At 43.3% G+C, this 21997-nt stretch overlaps 1 protein-coding gene across 2 annotated transcripts in view; it reads right to left on the bottom strand.

Annotated features, from left to right (window-relative positions):
* The window catches only part of chtf18 (CTF18, chromosome transmission fidelity factor 18 homolog (S. cerevisiae)), a 101125-nt gene that overhangs the window by 34674 nt on the left and 44454 nt on the right, over positions 1–21997 (bottom strand). For both annotated transcript variants that reach the window (XM_041207446.1, XM_041207447.1), the window contains exons 14-18: positions 21198–21328; positions 20906–21071; positions 20306–20530; positions 18834–18983; positions 10628–10758 (exon numbers count right to left, since the gene is read on the bottom strand). In XM_041207446.1, the coding sequence (XP_041063380.1) occupies positions 10628–10758; positions 18834–18983; positions 20306–20530; positions 20906–21071; positions 21198–21328 (803 nt within the window). The remainder of the gene's footprint in view (positions 1–10627; positions 10759–18833; positions 18984–20305; positions 20531–20905; positions 21072–21197; positions 21329–21997) is intronic.

The following is a 21997-nucleotide window of genomic DNA, read 5'->3' as shown; positions in this document are numbered from 1 at the left end:
GTATATGTACTGAATAAGATTTCTGTTGATTGTCATCTCTCTGGACTATTAACCCTGGGTTCCCTTGGCCTGACTTCCGGATCTGGACTTGATTCTTTTCTTCCTCTCTTTGATGTTATACTTTTCTCGATCACTTGTCCCTCTTCCGATTGGATTTTTCAGCTTTATTCCACTCTTCATGTTTCGCACGTTCTCTACCCTTGCCTCTTGAATTTGCCCTTGCTTCCTCTGTAAGTTTGGAGTGATGACTCCTCGCAGTCACTCATTCCTGAGCTCTCAGGTATTCGTGGATTTCTATCTCTGGAAGTAAGTTTTTGGATAGGAAGGAAACTATGATGAACCCACCTGATCAATATCTTGGTTTCCCTCAAAATCTAGCAGATCCGGTTTATCAATAAGGTCACTTTCTTCCCAGGTTGGAAAGGTGGACATTGCACGGGTTGGTTCTGTGTTTAGTTTGGACTTGTTTGACTGCTAAAATCCTTGATGACCAACTTTGATGGGTGGATAAGTACAATGTACTTTCTAGACGCTTACCACGTGAATGTGGCATTTGAACAAAGTATTCTGCCACCAGATTTCCATCTTCCACTTTTGAGCAATATGACAGAGGGATGAGTGATCAGTCTCATTCTCATGTTTTCTCTGGTCTGATTGGTTCATTGTGCATTCGGTGTGAGCGAGTCCTCTAACCCCACTCCTGGACATCCTCCTGCAAAACAGCTGGACTATTGATCTCTGTGAAGTGTCAAAAAATTTAGCGCTGAAATCCCAATCCAGATCTTCATTGCAGCTGGATAGTTTCAGGGATTCATTCCTGAAGTTATCCTTGGATGTTTGTTGATTGACTTCACCCACTTTCCTTATAAGATTACAGTCTATACAAGCTTTCCTACTTAGAGAGAATTCCTGATTCTGTAGAACATACAACTTTTCCAATATTAACTTGTCTTTGCACCAGAGTGTTGCCTGTAACTTTCCCTTGACTTGTAGTGTGATCCCTTCTGGACCATATAGCTGGGTTTCTGTTGGTTGCAGACAGTGTGTTAGTAGACATAGTTCTTTGTCTAATACAACTGTTACACTCGCTCTGGTATCCAGCTAAAATTTGGTGATATGTCCATCGACATATATATCTGCATTCTAGAATGCATAATTGGGGTCACTGATCTCACCCAGGAAACATTTTTGTTCCTCATCTGATTGGAATTCTTCAACTTCATTAATAGCCTATGTGCGAAGACTTTTTCCCTTAACGCCTGTAACAATTGAAGTTTTACTGCGGCACATCTTCCTGAAATAGCCAATTCTTTTGGCACAGAAAGTATTCTTCAGTGTTTGCAGGTCACTACTCTCGTCTGTGGGTCTTCTTGGTGCCACAGCGCTGGTGTGGTTTGATGGTGTCTTGTATTTTCCCTCCAAGTTGTACCTTCTTTTCTGATGCTCCTTTTACATTCCCGATCTGAGGGAACTGTACAGTCACTGAAGGTTTCCTGAGCCAAGGTTTTTCTTCACCTCTCAGTATTGCCCTGTTATATTTATGGACCTCTATTTGTCTCACCAGCCGTGTTGCTTTCTCTAAGGTTAGGTCTTCCTTAGATTGCAATAAGTCTGATAGGGAATCATTGGCAATACCGACTACAATGCGGTCTCGCATTAATTCTGATTTTAGGTCTCCATACTCGCATCCTTCAACCAGCCTGTAAAGGTCATTACTAAAAGCATCTACTGGTTCACCTGGTTTCTGGACCCTTTTGTTGAATTTGGCCCTTTCCAGAACCTTATTGCTCAAGTGAAATCATTATCGAAGGCTTTTAAGGCTTCAAATTTATCAGAGGTCTCACTGATGCCCTGTCTTGCAATAGCATCTGTTACTGTTCCTATGCAGTAAAGTACGTGTTGACTTGTTCAACTTCAGGCTTATTGTCCAACGCTGAAACAATTTGGAACCTCAGAAATCTTTTTCCCCAAAGTACCCAATTTTGAGTTTGATTCGGTCCTTTAGTGTATCCAAACCTCTCAGGTACCATAAATTTAAAATCCATGGCTTCTCCAAGCTTTTAGATGGTTTCATCGAAAGTTTTTAAATTTTCCTTCCAGGAATTGCAGCCTTCCCACGCTGATCAGCCTCTCACCGAGACCCTCTCTGGTCATTATCTCTTTTGGGTATTTATATCTACAAATCTGCAAACTCTTTGCTTGAAGTTATTGCAGTAATCCCTTCCCTCCCTTACCCTGGAGCATCAAGTATTTGCAACCACTATTTTTTCTTGTTTGTGCTGCCTCGCAATTACCACATGTAATAGTGCCAACCTTGGACCTGGATTGCAGGGCTCATTGAAACACTCGCATGCAAGGGACATAACTTGCCCAGTACTGCCTGATTGGTGTGCCATTAGAATTACATTTTTACTCTTTTTAAGGGTTGCTCACCAGTTCCACGAATCTTAACTTGGTTCTCCGACTCCAAGCGTATCAGCGCTGGATCGGGATTTTCTTCATCGACTACCACGTATTTGTGGTGCAGCCCTGAAATGACTTGAACAGCTGATTTTCTAACTTTTCCTGCTACCACCCAGTCTATGAAGCAACTTTGGAGTTTCTCAACTGTGCCATACCAAATTCTGCAATTTTGGCACCACTTTTCTAGGTCAGATTTGCAATCCCTTTTAAAACTGAATTTTCAAAGTTTTGGGGTCCTTCACAGCTGCCACCATATTGTATGTCGGTTGGACTGGCTGAGGAATGATTGTTGAGACATTGGTATGTCTGAGTAATAGCTGGTTTATTAAATATAACTGAATTATATACAGATATACATGACTAGATATTACACTGCTGAAGGTAGGAACATTCTCCCTCGAGTCCCTCTTACATCATTATGAGGTGCTATTCACAGTCCCACACACTCACCCTTACAACCTGAAGACTACAGTTCTGAGCTTCCCATATTTACAGTCCATTTCACTAGTATTGTACCACATCTGTGAAGGATCATTGAGAGAGGTCTGTCTCATCACAGGTTCTGTTAATAGCCTAGCAGCTCTGCTTTGTCCCAGTTGCTGACCACTGGCTTGACAGGTTGCTGAGGGAATGCCCCACATGATCTAGATACAAGTCTAACATGCTTTCTCTTATTCCAGACCTGCACACTTGCTGTGATGTTACACGGACAGAAGTTAGCAAAAGGCTGCACATATTGCTCATCTTGTCTAAGAAATGTCCTGCTAAAGCAGCAAGTTGGGAAGATTGCTGCAGGGAACTGAAAGCATTCAAAACAGTTACTGATTTGGAAAGAGTCGCAAAGTCAAGTGGAGTAAAAGGACCAAGGGCAACATGCTTTTTTAAGCGCTGATTGGTTAGGATCTGGAATGCATTGCCCGAGTGGGTGTTGGAGGCAGATTCAACTGTGGCTTTCAAAAGGCTATTGGATGATTGCCTGAAGAGAAAATTCGCAGAGCTATGGGGAAAAGGCAGGCAAGTGGGATTAAGAAGAAAGTAAACTTGTCCTTGAATGTGCACCAGGAAAATATCTGTTACTGATTTGTGTTTTCAATTTTTTTTGCTCCTGCAGACACAATAGTATAGCACAGAAGGAGACCATTTAGTCCATCAAGGTTGCAGCAGTTCTTCTGAAGAGCAATCCAGTTATTCCTGCTCCCTCTTTCCCCATAACCCTGCAATTTTTTCTCCTTCGAGTACTTATCCAATTTCTTTTTGAAAGCTGCCAGTGAATCTATTTCCACCACTTCAGCTTGGCAGCATGCTTTCTAGGGACTGTGTGGCTCCAAATTGGCTCCCAAGCCAAAGCTGAAGCCATCGTTAAAACGAAGGAGGGCACTCAAGCAAGCGAGTTGAGGAGGAGAGCAGAAATAGAGTCTATTTTGGGGCATGAAATGTGACCTTTTCAAAACAAAACTATTTATCTATTTTATTTATACAGACAGTGGGGGACAAAACAATCCTTGCCAGACTTCCCCTTTAAAAGAAGAACATGGGCTTGTCATTACACAAAACGAATCAGCTCACATTTCACAAACTGCCCTCAGGACATTGCTTTCCTGCACCATCTCTCATGGTGAACTGGACATTGCATTTCCAAATATAACATTCAGGCTTGGGATGATAAGTGGCAAGTAACATCCATGTTAAATAAGTGCCAGGCAATGACCGTTTCCAACAAGACATTCTAACCTTCGCCCCTTGACATTCAACAATGGGGTATTCCATCATACGCCTGACTTGTACTTTGCAGAAATGGAGGACAGGCTTTGGGTGATTTGGCAGCCTGCGAGGTTAATTGCGCAGTTTATCATCAACATTGCATTGGAGTAATTTTAGTCGAACCCGAATATTAGGAAACTGATTGTGTGCAGCACAGGTATTAAATTCTGGCCGATTTTACACCACACTGAAGATTGGTTATAAACCCACCGTTTTGCTCAATCCTCTCGGTTTCCAACCCAGGGAGTTGGATTAAAATTACTCCATAGAGTACACGATATTTATCTTCAACTTGCATGTCAGATTATGGTGTTTCAGAACTGCTGTCATCCCATACATGAAATCACTAATTCTTTGAGGACTCAAAGAATTTTTATCCTGTGAGAAATAAACTGAATGCATGCACCATGACAGCAATTTAACCAAGGGTCTGCCAACAAGATTCTGAATTTTCAAGAATTGTGGGAATGGGTGAAAAGTGAGGTCCACCAAGGTCGAGTTCACAGTCATCCCTGATGCCATTATTAAATCATCCCCATCACCCTGAAGGGGCTGACTCCTTGTCAAGGTGTCTGTCTTGGCTCAGATGTAGCACTCCTCCCACTGACTCAGCAGGTTTAAGTTCCAATCTAGAGATGTGAATACAAAATCTAAGCTTACTCTCCAGTGCACTACTGAAGGAGTGATGCACTGTCAAAGGTGCTGCCTTTTGGATGAGAAGTTAAAATGGGGACCTGTCTTTCCTCTCAGGTGACTGTCAAAAGTCCCATCATGTTACTTGAAGAGGAACAGGGAAGTTTCTCCTGGTGTCTTGGCCAATATTTATTCCCCAACCAACACCTAAACAGATGACCTGATCATTACTAACACTGGCGTGTATGGGATTTTGCTGTGCTCAAATTGGCAGCTGTGTTTCCCACAACACAGCACTGACTTAACTTCAATGGTGGCGGGCACTTTAGAATGTTCTGAGGTCATGAAGCCAGCTACTTAAATTAAATCTTTTCCTTCTCTTGTTGAATTTATTAGTCCAAAGGCACTAAACACACTCAGGTACTTCACCCAAGAGTGATTTAAATGCGAGTCATGGCATTATGGATGAATTCCAAAATTGTCCTTGCCTGACTTCCACATAAACTCACTATCCTGCATGGGCCACTTGATAGTGCTCAGCAGAAGGAACCTAATATTGTCCACTCCCTAATTTGGTTAACTGTACCAACCTCATCACCATACTGCCTGACGTCAGCTAACTTGACCAGAGACTTGGTGCTCAATTTGGGCTTCGCCTGGTCTGTCTGACTCAGTGACTCACTGGACAATTTAATCTTTAAACTTTTGCTGGAAAAAAAGCCCAAGACTTCATAAGTTTCATGTCTCCCATAGTTATTGTGGAATGGAACCAAACTCCAACCCAGGATAGAGACAGGCTCTATCTGCAGAGATTCCTTTGAGATGCTCGTCCCCTTCACCGTTTGACCCAAATGGTTAATTACTCAAGGTGCTCCAAGGAGGGGCCTTTACATAGAATGCGTAGCACAGAATCAGTCATATTGGCCTAACAGTTTCATGTCAGTGTTTACGCTCCACATGAGCCTCTTCTATTCCTTTCTCTCTCATGCACTTACCTAGCTTCCTCTTAAATGTATCTATGCTACTGTAGTGGCCTCAACTGCTCCATGTGGTAGTTCCACATTCCCGAGTTCCTTATTCGATTTATTATTGACTGTCCTATATTAGTGACTCCTAGCTTTGAATTTTCCCCACAAGTTGAAACATTAATTCAACATCTGACTATTAAACAGCACCGTGGGTGTACCTACAGCACATGGTCTGCAGGGGTTCAAGAAGGCAGCTCCCTATTGCCTTCTCAAGGGCAATTAGGGATGTGCAATAAATGCTGGCCTAGCCAGTGAAGCCCATATCTCGTGAATGATTTTTTAAAAAAATGCCATTTATTTAAAGACCTTTATCAGGTGACTCCCTCAGCCTTCACATTGCTACAGAAAAGCACTCAACCTGTTCAGTCTTTCCTTTCAGTTCAGGTATAATTCATCTAAATCCTTTCTTGCATGTTCTCCAATACCTTGATAGCCTTTTTGAAATGCAATTAGTTCACCAATGAGCCTGGGACACATCCAGAGGTAAGTACTTCTCAGTCAGTTACAAACTCCTATAAGGGCTGGATAAATCTGAAATAAGGATATACTCTCTCGTGGTTTTAATTAAAATGGTTTGATAAGGCTATTAAACTGTTACACCTAAAGGGAGTTTCATCTTCTGTTTAATTAGCAGAAAAGTAACAGTGAAGAAACTGGAAAAGTGAGCATGCAGACAACACACAACCTCAGTTGAAGGATAAAAGGTTGATGTGCTGTGGAAATAACTTGGATCTTTAGCTCTGAACAGAAAAACACCTAAATTACTGCCATTGAACACAAAGCTGCCAAAGTAAATGTGGAGGGGGTATACCAGGCTCTTTCCTTCAGTGAACTCTATTTGAATACCAGAATTTGAGAACAGTATCAGATATTTGGAGGCCAAGTCACCATCTCTGGGCCATGTAGGCCAATAGGCCTCCAGCCCTACAATTTTGATATCTTGCATATGCACAATTTAAATAGCTCTATCATTGATGGCTATGCCCTCAGCTGTCAAGGCCCTAACTCTGGAAGTCCCTCTCTAAACCTCTCTGCTTCTCTATACCTCTCTCCTCCTTTAAGATACTCTTTTAATCCTACCTTTGACCAGGATGTGGCTCAGTAGTAAATTTTGATTGATAACACTCCCATGGAACATTTTGGGATGTAATACATCAGCTAGATTTTGTGCTCCTGATAACTATCCAGCAAGCCCTGGGTGACACAAGGGAACAACGGGTGAAGATAGCATTGGACACTGCTATTAGATAGCATGCTGACATTCATGAAGAGTAGTAATGGCTAATTGGGCAAGGCAAGAAATGCAAACCCCAAGCTAGTCCAGTACAGCTACAGTACAGGCATCTACCCAGCAAAGTGGAAAATTGCCCAGGTATGTCCTGTACACAAAAAGCAGGACAAATCCAACCCGGCCAATTACTGCCCCACCAGTCTATTCTTGATCATCAGGAAAATGATGGAAGGGGTCATCAACAGTACTATCAAGCAACACTTGCTTGGCAATAACCTGCTCATTGTCACTCAGTTTGGGTTCTGCCAGGGCCATCAGATCCTGGACACATTACAGCCTTGGTCTAAACATGGACAAATGAGCTGAACTCAGGAGGCGAGGTGAGTGACAGCCCTGGCATCAAGACAGCATTTGACTGACTGTGACATCAAAGAGCCCTAGCAAAACAGGGGTCAATGGGAATTGGGGGAAAACTCTCCACTGGTTGGAGTGAACCTGGCACAAAGGAAGATTGTTGTGGTTGTTAGAGGTCAATCATTTCAGCTCCAGGACTTCACTGCAGGAGTTCCTCAGGGTAGTGTCCCAGGCCCAACCATCTTCAGCTGCTTCATTAAAGACCTTCCTTTCATTCTAAGGTCAGATGTGAGGATGTTCAGCACCATTCGCGACTCCTCAGATACTCAAGCAGTTCATGTCCAAACGCAGCAAGACCTGGACAATTTCCAGCCTTTGGCTCACAAATGGCAAGTAACACTCGGCCACACAAGTCCCAGACAATGATCACCTCCAACAAGAGAGGATCTATCACCCCATGACACTGAATTGCATTACGATTGCTGAATCCAAAGCTTGCCCACTATCTACAAGACACAAGTCAGGACTGCACTGGAATACTCTCCACTTGCCTGGATGATTGCAGCTCCAACAACATTCAAAAAGCTTGACACCATCCAGGACAAAGCAGCCCGCTTGATTGGCACCCCATCCACAAACATATACTCCCTCTGCCACTGATGCACAGTGGTAGCAGTGTGTACTATCTACACGATGCACTGCAGGAACTCACCAAGGCTCCTTAGACAGCACATTCCAAACCCATGACTGCTACCATCTAGAAGGACAAGGGCAGCAGATAGATGGGAACACCTGGAAGTTCCCCTCCAAGACACTCACCATCCTGACTTGGAACGATATCGCCATTCCTTCAATGTCGCTGGATCAAAGTCCTGGAACTTGTCTCCTAATAGAATTGCGGGTAAATCTATACCACATGGACTGTAGCAGTTCAAGAAGTCAGCTCACCACCACCTTCTCAAGGGCAATTAGGGCTTGGCAACCAATGCTGGCCCTGCCAGTGACACACACATCCTCAAACTGAAAAAAGGGAAATGCTTTTAACGGAAAAAAAATGTTAAAGGTTCAGGTTAAATCTGCATGGTTCACCTCATCTGATGGCTATTCTGACTCCTGCTAGGCTGCGTGTGCATGTGTTGCGACGGAGGAGGGAGGAGCTATGTTGGGTGAGGATGAAATTAGGTTTCATTTCAATACTATCCACTACCCACCTGCTGACTAGGAACATTGACAAAGAAAGACCACTTGGGTGAAAGGATTAGACTGTGCTTTGTCATTCACAGCTTTACACCAGCATGGGTCATGACCTTCAGGCGAAGAACTGGCCCTGTGTGAGGATTCAGCCAAGGGATATTTTCAGAAAAGTAATGCACACTTCATGAGATAAGCTGCTTTGTGACTCCCTGCTGCTGTCTCATTGCGCAATCACTAGCTCCTGTCAAAACTGCTCCAAATTTTCAGCGAGAATAGCTAAGATGGGCTTTCAAACAGTAGCACTACTGAGAGATAGATGGCATTGATAAACTGCTTCTGCCTTCCTTCTGCTGTTGATATTGCTGCTCAGTATTACACTCCTGATAATGCCTTATCCTGGATTGGTCAAGCTGTCCCAGTACAGTGAAAAGTTTATACCGCATGACAGCAATGTACCAATACCATAGCCCAAGATGGCCAGCACAATGCAGCCATTGCAAACTCTTTCCCAACCCATCAACTTAAACCATCTCCCTGCATAAAACAAGCACTTATTTCATTTCCTGTCATTCTTACTGAGTTCCAAACCCAATGTGCTGATGGTCTGTACATTTTTTTCTCTGCCCTGTTCCCACCTCACCCCCTCTTCTGAATGGCATGGGCTCCTTGCTAGGGCAAAGCTCCAGGACTGCTTTCTCAATTTATTCAGCGCAAACCCAAACAGAAGTTGTGCAACAGGCTCACAAGACAAACCCAATCCTGTTCTCACCCAGTATCCACACAAGTGTGTTCCCAGTAATGTAGAGAAGAGAAGCAAGATCTTTCCCCTCTATAACCCAGGAGGCAGAGGCCATTGTAGCATTCTTACTGCTTAACCCAGCTGCCATCAGATTATCACATGGTAGATTGAATCTTTCGAGCCTAAAATGTTTAGCATTGACACAAAATAATGGCACTACCATTCTTAGTAGGTCTTAATGAGTCCTAAACCCAGGGTTGGAGGCCCAATCGTCTCAGTCCCAGGACATCACTGCTGGGTTTCTCAGGGTAGGGCCCTATGTCCATCACCTTCAGCTGTTCCATCAATGACCTCTGCTCCATCATAAGGTCAGAAGTGGGGATATTTGTTGTTGATTGCACAATTTTTAGTAACATTTGGAAATTCTCAGATACTGAAACAGTCTGTGCCCATATGCCTGGACAGCTTTCAGGCTTGAGTTGATAAGTGGCAAATTACATTTGTGCCACACAAGTGCCAGGCGATGACCATCTCCTATTTTCAAAACCCGGGGATCACCATTGACAAGAAACTGAACTGAACCGGTCATATAAATTCTGTGGCTACAAAAGCAGATCAGAGGCTGGGAATTCTGTGTCCAGTAGCTCATCTCCTGTCACCCTACCATATACCAGGCGCATATCAGAACTGCAAAGGAATACTCTTCACTTGCCTGGATGAGTGTGGCTCCAACGACACTCAAGGAGCTTGACACCATCCAGGGCAAAACACCCACCTTGATCAGCACCTCATTCACCGCTTCAACATTCACTCCCTCCACCACAGACACACAGTGGCAGCAGCGTTTAAAATCAACAAGATCACTGCAGCATCTTGTCAAGCTTCCTTCAACAACACCTTCCAAACCTTCCTGGAACACTCTGGCTAAAAATACATGAGATGTACTGCAGCGGTTCAAGAATACTGCTTGCCACCATCTTCTCAAAGGCAATTACGAATGGGCAACAATGCCAGCCTTGCCAGTGATGCCCACATCTCTCAAATTTTGTTTTAAAAAGTGCCACTCATGTGACAAGCATTTAAATGCCTATTTTCTCAAGAAACACCTCTAATTTATACATCAGCTTTGCCTGGAAACACAGGAATATTTAAACCAATTGGGGCTTTTTATCCTTTGGCTATGTAATACAAGGAACTTAAAGGAGAAGTAGAGACAGTGCTTACGGGTCCAGCAAGTAGACATACTGCCCCTCTGGTGTCCTCTCCTGGTGATATGTGAGGTTGTAAGATAGCATGGCTCCAATCAGGTCAGCTAGCTGCTGCTTCTCCCTGGTGCTATACAGCTGGGTGTTCACCTGTAATAAGGGTTTTACAATTCACGTCATTATAAGGCTCCCAGCTATTTCAGAAAAGTCCCTTTTAAACTTCCCTGTCATTTGAAATTTCTGAACACAACTAGGTAGCCCAGAGTAGCTGCTTGAAATAACTGCTCTCCTTTGGTTGTTTAAGTGCAGTGCTCTGTATAACAGGTTTCATTCAGGATCATCTTGAAGTGCACTCTCCAAGCTGATATCAGTCTCTGCATAGTTGGATTTACACCAGCCCCTGATGTTATTCCTACCTATTTTCATCATATTTTTTTTGTCTACCTCTTCACCATTAGCAGCAACTTTTCCAAACAGTAACAACAATAACTTTCTCTACAAGTGATGCACCCCAATACTGTACATCTTAATCTTCTTATGGCAGTTCCTCTTCACTAGCATTCATTCAAGAACCTTCGACAAATCATCCTGCTTGTCCAAATATTTTTTCCTTACAGATCTCTGGCAAACACCTACAAGTTTCTTTACTTCAGGGTTCAAGATATTATTTTCAAAACTATACAATGTTGTTTTCCATAGGAAGTAAATATTCTACTCATAAGTAGTTTGATTTTATGGCAATTCCTTCAGACATTTAGTGACTCTTTTTACATTGTTATCTTCCATGTTCACAACCACTTCATTTTATTAGACTACATAATGAGCAAATTTATCAACTTGCTCCATTTCCATATTAATTTTGAAAGTCAATTTTTGCCAAACCCTTTGTGATCCAAAACCAGGCATTGGCACAAAGAGGAGCCAGAAATGCTGAGCTTCCAAGGACAGGGAAGAACTCTGATACTAAATTTTTAAATCAACAAACACAGGACAGCTCCTGTTTAAATATCATGCATTACATACAAAGAATTAAGCCCAAGCAGTGCTGACCAGACTCTGCTCTGAGGGATCTCAAGTAGATCTACATCACAGTCTTCAGATATTCCTCTCTTCTATCCCCTTTCTAACACAAACCAGTTCTTTAATAAAATATTTTTTGGAAACAAAATACCAACAGCTTTTGGGTGAAGTTCACAGGACCAACTTCAGTATTAATAACATACAGAGTCGCATCTCAGAGTACAAGCAGACACTGTTTTGAGATAGTCTTCTCCTCAGCCCTTAATATCAAACGGGTTTAAAATGTCTTTTTGGCAGCTTTGCATTTCCTGCTCTTCATGATTAAGGATGAACTTCCTCCAGCGAAGATCTTTATTTCAAAAGTCATATTGAGTATTCCACAATAAATTGCATTCAGTAACCACCCAACCTTTCTTGCTGACATGATTCGCAGAAATAATGGTTCAAGAAGGCAGCTCATCACCACCTTCTCAAGGGCAACTGGGAACGGGCAATAAATGCTGGTCCAGCCAGTGAAGCCCACATCCCGTGAATGAATAAAAAAAAATTGTATCCTCTCCTCACTGGTAGCAGCAAAGGGGTAGGCGATCTATCCCTTAAAGCGCCCAGATTCAAAATGAGCAGTTGCTTTCATCAAAACACTGCGAAATTTGCACTGTCAATTTCAAAATTCCTGAGTGTAGCATCTTAAATGCTGCTTATTTTGGGCAGAAACAGCTTTGGGTTAGTCACAATGAACCCCTGATCATGTAGGGTGGGCTTATTGAGAAAAACCAAGAACGTTTCAGTCTTAATTCCAAGTGTGATTTCAACTGTGCTGTTGTCAGTGGTGCCATCGTTTAGATGACACGTTAAACTGAGACCCCACCTGCCCTTCCAATGATGCAAGAGATCCCCATGGGCACTATTTCGAAGAAGACCTGGGGAGTTCTCCCTAGTGTCTTGGTCAGTATTTATCCCTCAACCAACATCACTAAAAACAGATTATCTAGACATTATCTTATTACTGTTGTAGGAGCTGTGTGCATGCAAATTAGCCACCACATTTCCGACAATACTAGTGACTGCATTTCAAAAGCACTTCATTGAGTCTCAGAGCTGTGGGATGTCCTGAAGTCATGAAAGGCATTGTATAAATTTAAGTTCTTGTTTTCTGAACAATGTTTTTATAAATGGGTTTATGTTGACACATAGCATGGAGGAAATGTAACTCATTGCTTAGTTTTATGAAAAAGGTGCTTGTGAAATTCGAGGACATTTCACCTCACATGGTTGTAATTTGTGAAAAGGAGTTTGGTACATACTAGACTGAGAAACTCAACATGGGCCAATAGAAAGAAAAAAAATTGAGAAGGTCTGATTAAAAATGATCTATGATTCTCATGTAAAAGAAAGGAACCTGAGATTTTCTCCAGAGTGTAGTCATAAAAATGCCACTGCAAAATATTCCTATCCTTAATTAGGGCAGAGATACTGAAGGCGCTTGGTGTTCGCTATTTATCACATTTGTTGTCCTTTCAAATGGAAATAAACAATTTTCAATACACTGGTAGCCAGATGTGAACAAATTAGATGAGGGGATAGTGGGGAGAGAAAAAGAGAGAGAGAGAGACAGGCAGACAGAGAGAGGCAGGCAGAGAGACATGTAAGGACAGGACATTGGTGAGGGCATCCCACAATGAATAGCTGATGACTGATGCTCACCTCCTGGGCTCACACATGCACTTATTAATATAGCTATTTGGGCCATGTACCAGCCTGCACCTCACCATAGATCAATGCCATCAGGAAGTGGTGGTGGTTTGGTGGGGGGGGGGGGGTTGAAAATCACTGATTGCTGTAATTTCACATACTGCAGTTGCCAAAAAATGGTGTCTGCTGAAAAGAATCAAGGAGGAGTGGCATGGAACTCCATGTGTGGGTAATAGGAGTTACAGCACCAATGGTTTGGTGATAGAATACGTTATGATCATGTGAATGTCTCATGAAGTTGGAGACATAGAACAGACCACCTTGTTTGGGGGAGGGGGGCAGAAGTGGGTAAAGCAAAAGCAGCTACAGTCAGAACAAAGAATCAGAAAACTTTACAATTGTGGTCACCTCCTGTCCAAAGGATTGGAGTAATGTCCATTTTTTGTACTTACTGTCTGCTGGTCGTATGTAACTATAATGACAGACAGCTCAGGGACTAGCACCCATAGTGGCAGAGATACTGCTCTATCCCCAGGAAAGTTCTTATGCAGCCAGCAAATAGGGCCCACTGTACACAGTTTTATTCTGACAAGTGCTATGGTAATGAGCATGTATTTACTTACACAGTAGAGAAAGAATCAGTAACGTGCACTGTACATTGCAGACAGTCCCCATGGGAATTTGAGATTTACTAATAACGTGGTGCAGAGAACCATTAAACCAAATTCAATGAAGGCAGTAGGCATTAATTCTCACTGGGGTCTTTATTTACTAGGGTAGAATGCCCTATTTGCCTGACAACCAGGATTTAGAGTGCAGTAGTAAGGTTGGGGAGGTCTTGTGGCGCAGTGAGTAGCATCCCTGCCGATGAGTCAGAAGTTTCAGGTTCGAGTCCCGTCCCAGAACCTGATGGCCACGCAGGGTGTGTTCATAATGTACAGGCTAATTATTAACCTGCAAATCCTTCCAACACAAGGCAATGGCAGGCAGTAAGAGTGGGAGAGAATCCTGGTCAGCCATGTATTGAAAAGAAAGTTGTGGCCAATATTTATCCCACAATCAACATCACTAAAAAATGGTCATTAGCATTTTGCTTTTTTTGGGAGTTTGCTGTGTGTAAATTGGCTGTTGAGTTTTCTCCACTACAACAGTGAAATACTTCTGAATTGCAGTCATTGGCTGTAAAGTGCTTTGGGAGGTCTTGAGGCTGTGAAAGTCACTATATAAATGCAAATCTTTCTGTCTTTAGCCAAGTTACCTGTACATGTTTAACCTCAGTGTAATTATCACAGGTTTTGATCATTTCCAAGTGACCGGACAGGATTGACTTTGGTATTTTATAAATTAAGCACAGTGAAGTAACATACAGGAGCTCCTTCACTTACCTCAAGGCAGTAATGGTGTTTAGGACAGAATGAAACATTTACTAACCCATAACAAATACAGAATTACCTGGAAAAACTCAGCAGGTCTGGCAGCATTGGCGGAGAAGAAATGAGTTGACGTTTCGAGTCCTCATGACCCTTCAGCAGAACTGGTTGAATCCAAGGAGAGGGGTGAAATATAAGCTGGTTTAAGGTGGGGGGGTTGGGTGGGGGGAGAGAAGTGGAGGGGGTTGGTGGTTGTAGGGACAAGCAAGCCGTGATAGGAGCAGATAATCAAAAGATGTCACAGACTAAAGAACACAGAGGTGTTGAAGTTGGTGATATTATCTAAATGAATGTGCTAATTAAGAATGGATGGTAGGGCACTCAAGGTATAGCTCTAGTGGGGGTGGGGGGGCATAAAAGATTTAAAAATAATGGAAATAGGCGGGGAAAGAAAAATCTATATAAATTATTGGAAAAAACAAAAGAATGGGGGAAGAAACAGAAAGGGGGTGGGGATGGAGGAGGGAGGTCAAGATCTAAAGTTGTTGAATTCAATATTCAGTCTGGAAGGCTGTAAAGTGCCTAGTCGGAAGATGAGGTGCTGTTCCTTCAGTTTGCGTTGGGCTTCACTGGAACAATGCAGCAAGCCAAGGACAGACATGTGGGCAAGAGAGCAGGGTGGAGTGTTAAAATGGCAAGCGACAGGGAGGTTTGGGTCATTCTTGCGGACAGACCGCAGGTGTTCTGCAAAGCGGTCGCCCAGTTTACATTTGGTCTCTCCAATGTAGAGGAGACCGCCTTGGGAGCAACGAATGCAGTAGACTAAGTTGGGGGAAATGCAAGTGAAATGCTGCTTCACTTGAAAGGAGTGTTTGGGCCCTTGGACGGTGAGGAGAGAGGAAGTGAAGGGGCAGGTGTTGCATCTTTTGCGTGGGCATGGGGAGGTGCCATAGGTGGGGGTTGAGGAGTAGTGGGGTGATAGAGGAGTGGACCAGGGTGTACCGGAGGGAACGATCCCTACGGAATGCTGCCGGGGGGGTGAAGGGAAGATGTGTTTGGTGGTGGCATCATGCTGGAGTTGGCGGAAATGGCGGAGGATGATCCTTTGAATGCGGAGGCTGGTGGGGTGATAAGAGAGGACAAGGGGGACCCTATCATGTTTCTAGGAGAGAGGAGAAGGCGTGAGGGCGGATGCGCGGGAGATGGGCCGGACACGGTTGAGGGCCCTGTCAATGACCGTGGGTGGAAAACCTCGGTTAAGGAAGAAGGAAGACATGTCAGAGGAACTGTTTTTGAAGGTAGCATCATCGGAACAGATGCGAAGGAGGCGAAGGAACTGAGAGAATGGGATGGAATCCTTACAGGAAGCGGGGCGTGAGGAGCTGTAGTCGAGGTAGCTGTGGGAGTCGGTAGGTTTGTAATGGATATTGGTGGACAGTCTATCACCAGAGATTGAGACAGAGAGATCAAGGAAGGGAAGGGAAGTGTCAGAGATGGACCACGTGAAAATGATGGAGGGGTGGAGATTGGAAGCAAAATTAATAAATTTTTCCAAGTCCTGACGAGAGCATGAAGCAGCACCGAAGTAATCATCGATGTACCGGAGAAAGAGTTGTGGAAGGGGGCCGGAGTAGGACTGGAACAAGGAATGTTCCACATACCCCATAAAGAGACAGGCATAGCTGGGGCCCATGCGAGTACCCATAGCCACACCTTTTATTTGGAGGAAGTGAGAGGAGTTGAAGGAGACATTGTTCAGTGTGAGAACAAGTTCAGCCAGACAGAGGAGAGTAGTGGTGGATGGGGATTGTTCGGGCCTCTGTTCGAGGAAGAAGCTAAGGGCCCTCAGACCATCCTGGTGGGGGATGGAGGTGTAGATGGATTGGACGTCCATGGTGAAGAGGAAGCGGTTGGGGCCAGGGAACTGGAAATTGTTGGTGTGACGTAAGGTGTCAGAGGAATCACGGATGTAGGTGGGAAGGGACTGGACATGGGGAGAGAGAAGGGAGTCAAGATAATGAGAAATGAGTTCTGTAAACTTACTAACCCATGATTGTTCAAAATATTAAAGGTAGACCCTGTAAGAAGGCCAGACATTGGTCCTGGTATTGGTTAAAAAAACAGATCTCATAACTTCTTTTTAAGTTTCCCTAATTTGCTTCTCAACTGATATCATTATATTAGCATCAAGTGTTTGGGAGTTGGGATTCTCAAGGTTTTAGTCAGCCTCACCTTCCAATAGTTATTACTCACTAAAAGTAATAAACTGCAGAAGATAGGCATTGGGGCAAAGGCTCTGAAAGCTTGTGAATACTTTAGAACAAGTCTATTGTAGGCAGTAGCTCCTAGAGGATTCAATTAAAATGGCAGGTTGTATAAAATTCACTAACATGTGATTCACAGGGACCGTTTCCTTCTCTCTCATCGCCTTCTTAAAAAAAAAAAATTCTCAGGATGGGGGTGTTGCTGGCATTTCTTGCCCATTTCTATCTGCCCTCAGATGATGATACAGATGACTGTTTTGCTAGATCACTTTAGCGACCAGTTAAGAACCAAACACATTAGTGTGGGCCTGGAGTCACGAATCGGCTAGTTTCAAAAAGAACAAATATACAATTTTTTTTAATAAAACAAGGCTTGGTCATCTCTACATTCTTTACCAAGCAGAGGTGACACCTTTCATATGAGACGTTAAACCGTGCCCTTTTGAAAGAATGTAACGAATTAATGCTAGTTTCCAATGAGGAGCTGGGAAGTATTCCAGGAGCTCTGGTCAACATTTACCCCTCAATCAACATCACTAAAACAGATTATGTGGTCCTTTATCTCATTGCTGTTTGTGGGACATTGCTGTGCATAAGTCACCTGCTGTCTTTCCTTACGTTACATGAATGGTTACACTTCAAAATTACTTGATTGGCTGTGAACATGAGGTTGTTAAAGGTGCTGGACAAATGACAATTCTTTATTTTTTCTTGTCCTCACTGAAAATCTACAAGGAACCTCACAAGCCCTGCTGAGATCAGGAGCAGCTACTTTTTGCTTATTTTCACATTCCTTAATCCATGTTTACCACTACAACTGCTGAGATCATCTGCTGCATTTACTTACTTAGTTTTGCCCTGCTATCTGCTCCATCCCCAAACTAAGGTCACAGAATAACAAGGAATAATCAGAACCCCTTCTTTATGAGGGCAGAAATCTAGGAGATTAACCCTAGTCTTTGGCCAGAGCCAAATGATTCAGAGAGAATGCAGTGGGATTTTACTGAACAAACTTATTACTGAAACACCCAACCCAAAAGATATTGGCCCAACAGATAAATGGCCTACACTGTGCAGGTCACCCCAGTTAATGCCAAGTGTCTCATGAACCTTGTTTTGCCGTCTGTACAGTTTTGAAACAGGCAGCCCTATAAACAGCAAGAGTCCACACTTCTGTCGTTGTCTTATTACATGGAGACATTAGTTACTAAGGTTCCCAACAAACTTTCATCAGCAGCCAAGCAGGTATCAGAACTGAAGTCATGTTTCTGCTGACTTCTGAAGGGCAATAAGATATGGGCAATAAATGCTGGCTTTGCCAGCGACATCCACACCTTGCTCAAGAATAAAAAAAAAACTGTCCCAAATCAGGAGTGAAACAGCTGATAAGTGATCTTGTTACTGGCTGCTCCAGATCTATTACTATTTATAAATTAAAAGCTAAATAGCCATATTATATCCAAGACTGGTTTCAATAGGAAGGATTTAACAATGTTAAAAAATACACCATTAATGGTTAATGAAGTACTTTTGGTTTGTTAGAAAACATCACCAAATTTCAATGGAAACTCTTCCAACAAGCAGGCAAATGGTTAAGGAGTTTTGCTGCTTCAGTAAATTACATTGAGCGTGAAGGTTAGATCTCACTCCCCACTTCACCAGTCAGCTTGAATCATAGAATCGTACAGCTCAGGAGGTCAGGTGATCCATCACGTCTGTGTCGGTTCTTTGAAGGAGTTATCCAATTTGCCCCAGCCTGCTGCTGCTGCTCTTTCCCTGTAGACCTGCAAATCTCTGCCTTTTGAGTATCTATGCGAAAGTTAAGTTCCTGCCGCACTCAAAGGGTGCCTGAAAACCCACACCATGTCTGGTGACTCACCGGTCGCAGTTTTGGAGAGAGGATGTCAAGTAGAAGGCAGAGGGTCTCCGATATGAGCGCTTGCAGAGTGATTCGGCTGCGGATCACTGGGCTGATTTCACCCATCATGGATGTCAACAAGTTGTGCACATGAGCAATCTTAGTCTGTGCCTGTTCAAGCAGAAAGAAAACGATAACTAAAAAGAAATAAAGCAAACTGCACCTTTCCATAGAAAACGATGAACAGAGACTGGCGCCATTTTTCAAACGGTCTGTGGCAGAAACACTAGGCACTTAATGGGAGAGGGTTCGGTACAGATTTTATTACAAAAGCTAGAATAGCCACCCAGTCCATTAAGCAAGGCTTTATTTTTGGAGACAAAAACAGAAAATGCTGGAAAAACTCAGCAGGTCTAGCAGCATCTGTGGAGAGAAGAACAGAGTTAATGTTGAGTCCGTATGACTTCTTCAGAGTTCTGAGTTTTTCCAGCATTTTCTGTTTTTGTTTCAGATTTCCAACATGTGCAGTATTTTACTTTTATTTTTGGAGAACCAGACCAAAGACCTCCATATTTCAGAAATATATTTTACAGTAGAGGAATGCACTCTCTAAAACGTTTTACCCATTAATAAAGGACTGCAAGTAGGTTTTTGCCACACTAGCCATTCTCCTCATTAGTTTGTTATACATGCTCTCATACCATGAATGTCCTCTTTTGAAATAACATTTGTTCAGTGGAAGTGATTCCCTCTTTGCCAAGAAATGTTCAAACAAGCGAGTGTACAGAACAGCTTCCAACACTCAGCTCAAAGAATGTATGGAGCAAGTCCCAGCAGGGCTGTCAGTCAGGTAACAATGGCTTCCTCGTTAACCCAGCTGACCTCTGGCCTATTTGTTTGCTCTCTTGCTCAGGAAATATTTTTGCATGGACAAAAGAAACTCAGACTAACAGACACAAGGCTCTGCTCAGTGTTCTATGGCTAGGTAGTTGATAATGAGTTCAATTTGGAATCTTTGACCTCTGGCAGCCAAGAAGGGCAAAATTAACAATTTTATTTTAAGAAAAGGGGTTGTTTAAGGAAAAAGCATTTCCAGAGAAGAACCAGTTCCTCTATGTAAAAATTTATGCCTTTTGATTTTATAAGTGCTTTTCTGGAACAAAAACAGAAAATGCTGGAAAAAAGTCAGCAGATCTAGCAGCATCTGTGGAGACAGAAAGAAGTCTTTAGCCTAGGTCTAAGAAGGAGTCTCTAAATTGCTGCCTTACAGTACACAAGTTGAGTTTGCTACCTCAGAGGATGCTCCATCATTGAATACTTAAGGCTAAGGTAGTCAATTTTTGGGGTCTCAGTGAATCAAGGGATATGGGAAGCAGATAAGAAAGTGGAGTTGAAGTCGAAGTTCAGACATGTTCATACTGAATAGCGGAGTAGGCTTGATGGGCCAGTCTACTCCCATCCCTTGTTCTTATGCACACAAGAGTCTTTCTTACCTCATAGTGGCTGTTTGGATAGGAAATCCTTGGAACGTTGGATGCTGCAAAGAGCATGTGAAAGGCAACTGGAAGGAAGGGCAGGTACCGCATCAGTTGGAAGTTCTGCACGCTCATCACCCTCTCGTTCAGGATATCCGTGAACTCCAACCACTCCAGTGCCAGGCAGACTCCGCTGAAAGTGGGATCCTTGAACTTCATAAGCAAGAAATTGTCGAACAAGCCCTGCAGTATGGGTTGAAGGTGGATTGTTAGTGTTAGAAAGAATTTCTGACCAATTCTGACAAACAACATGTGACAGGCCAAGGTTTAATTCTGTGCACCCCCCCCCCCCCCCCCCCCCACCCACCCACCAAACACCATTTCAGGCCCAATAACAGTTAGCATGACTAGAAGTGAGACAGATTGATGAACCAAGATACCGCATGGTTGTGGCCATACATACATGCACAAAATGCACACACAACACATACACACAAGGCAATTCATTTTGTCCAAAGTTACTTTTTTTGGAGACTGAGGTTAGGTTGACCCAAGAGTCTCTAAAGTTAATTTGCATTCAGTAAAAAAAATGCTATAAATGCGTGAACAGTTACTCACCTGGGTGATCTTTTCATGATCTCCTGCTGAGGTGGCGAGATGAAGAATATGATTAAATCTCTGTGCTACTGCACTGAGTGGGGTCTTCACAATGGCATTCAAGGAGTCCTGGTTATTGATCATCTGTAATTCATCCGGCAAACAGCGGCCCTGGCCGACCTGCTTTCTGAAAGCAGAAAATTAAGAGTACATTCATCTCCAATCCACTCACCTCACTACCACAGCAGATTTACTGGCAACAGTTAGTAACAACAATGCAAATTGTGCTCTGTGCTGGAAGCTTTTCTGTTACCTTTGAACCTTCGGGAGTTGAAAAATCTCTTGCCAGACGGAGAACAGGCTTTTGTTTTGGTCCTTGAGGCCTATCTTTGTCGTCAGAATCATCTTCATGCTCAATTCCTTCTTCCCTCTTCCATGGAGGAACTAAAAATGCAATTCAGCAATTCAAGCATTGAAGGCAGACATCAGTGACAGAGATTTCAACTTTGCAGAAAATATCTACAGATATGATGTGCAAAGATTTTTTTATAAATTCATTCATGGAATGTGGGCACCGCTGGCTAGGCCAGCATTTATTGCCCACACCTAATTGCCCTTGAGAAGGTGGTGCTGAACCACCTTTTTGAACCATTGCAGTCCATGTGGTGTGAGTACACCCACAGTGCTGTTAGGGAGGGAGTTCCAGGGTTTTGACCCAGCGACAGTGAAGGGTGATATATTTCCAATTCAGGATGGGGAGTGGCTTGGAGATGAATTTCCCATCTGTCTGCTGCCCTTGTCCTTCTAGATGGTAGCGGTTGTGGGTTTGGGAAATGCTGTCTAAAAAGCCTTAGTGAATTCCTGCAGTGCATCTTGTAGATGGTACCCACTGCTGTCAGTGTGTGTCAGTGGTGGAGGGAGTGAATGTTTGTGGATGGGGTGCCAATCAAGCAGGTTGCTTTGTCCTGGATGGTGCCGAGCTTAGAGTGTCATTGGAGCTGCATTCAAACAGGCAAGTGGAGAGTATTCTATCACACTCCTGATCTGTGCCTTGCAGATGGTGGACAGACTTTGAGCAGTCAGGAAGTGAGTACTTGCTGCAGGATTCCGAGC

This window comes from Carcharodon carcharias, chromosome 15 (assembly GCF_017639515.1).
Source record: "Carcharodon carcharias isolate sCarCar2 chromosome 15, sCarCar2.pri, whole genome shotgun sequence".
Classification (NCBI taxonomy): domain Eukaryota; kingdom Metazoa; phylum Chordata; class Chondrichthyes; order Lamniformes; family Lamnidae; genus Carcharodon; species Carcharodon carcharias.
This window is presented reverse-complemented; position numbering and strand designations above follow the sequence as displayed.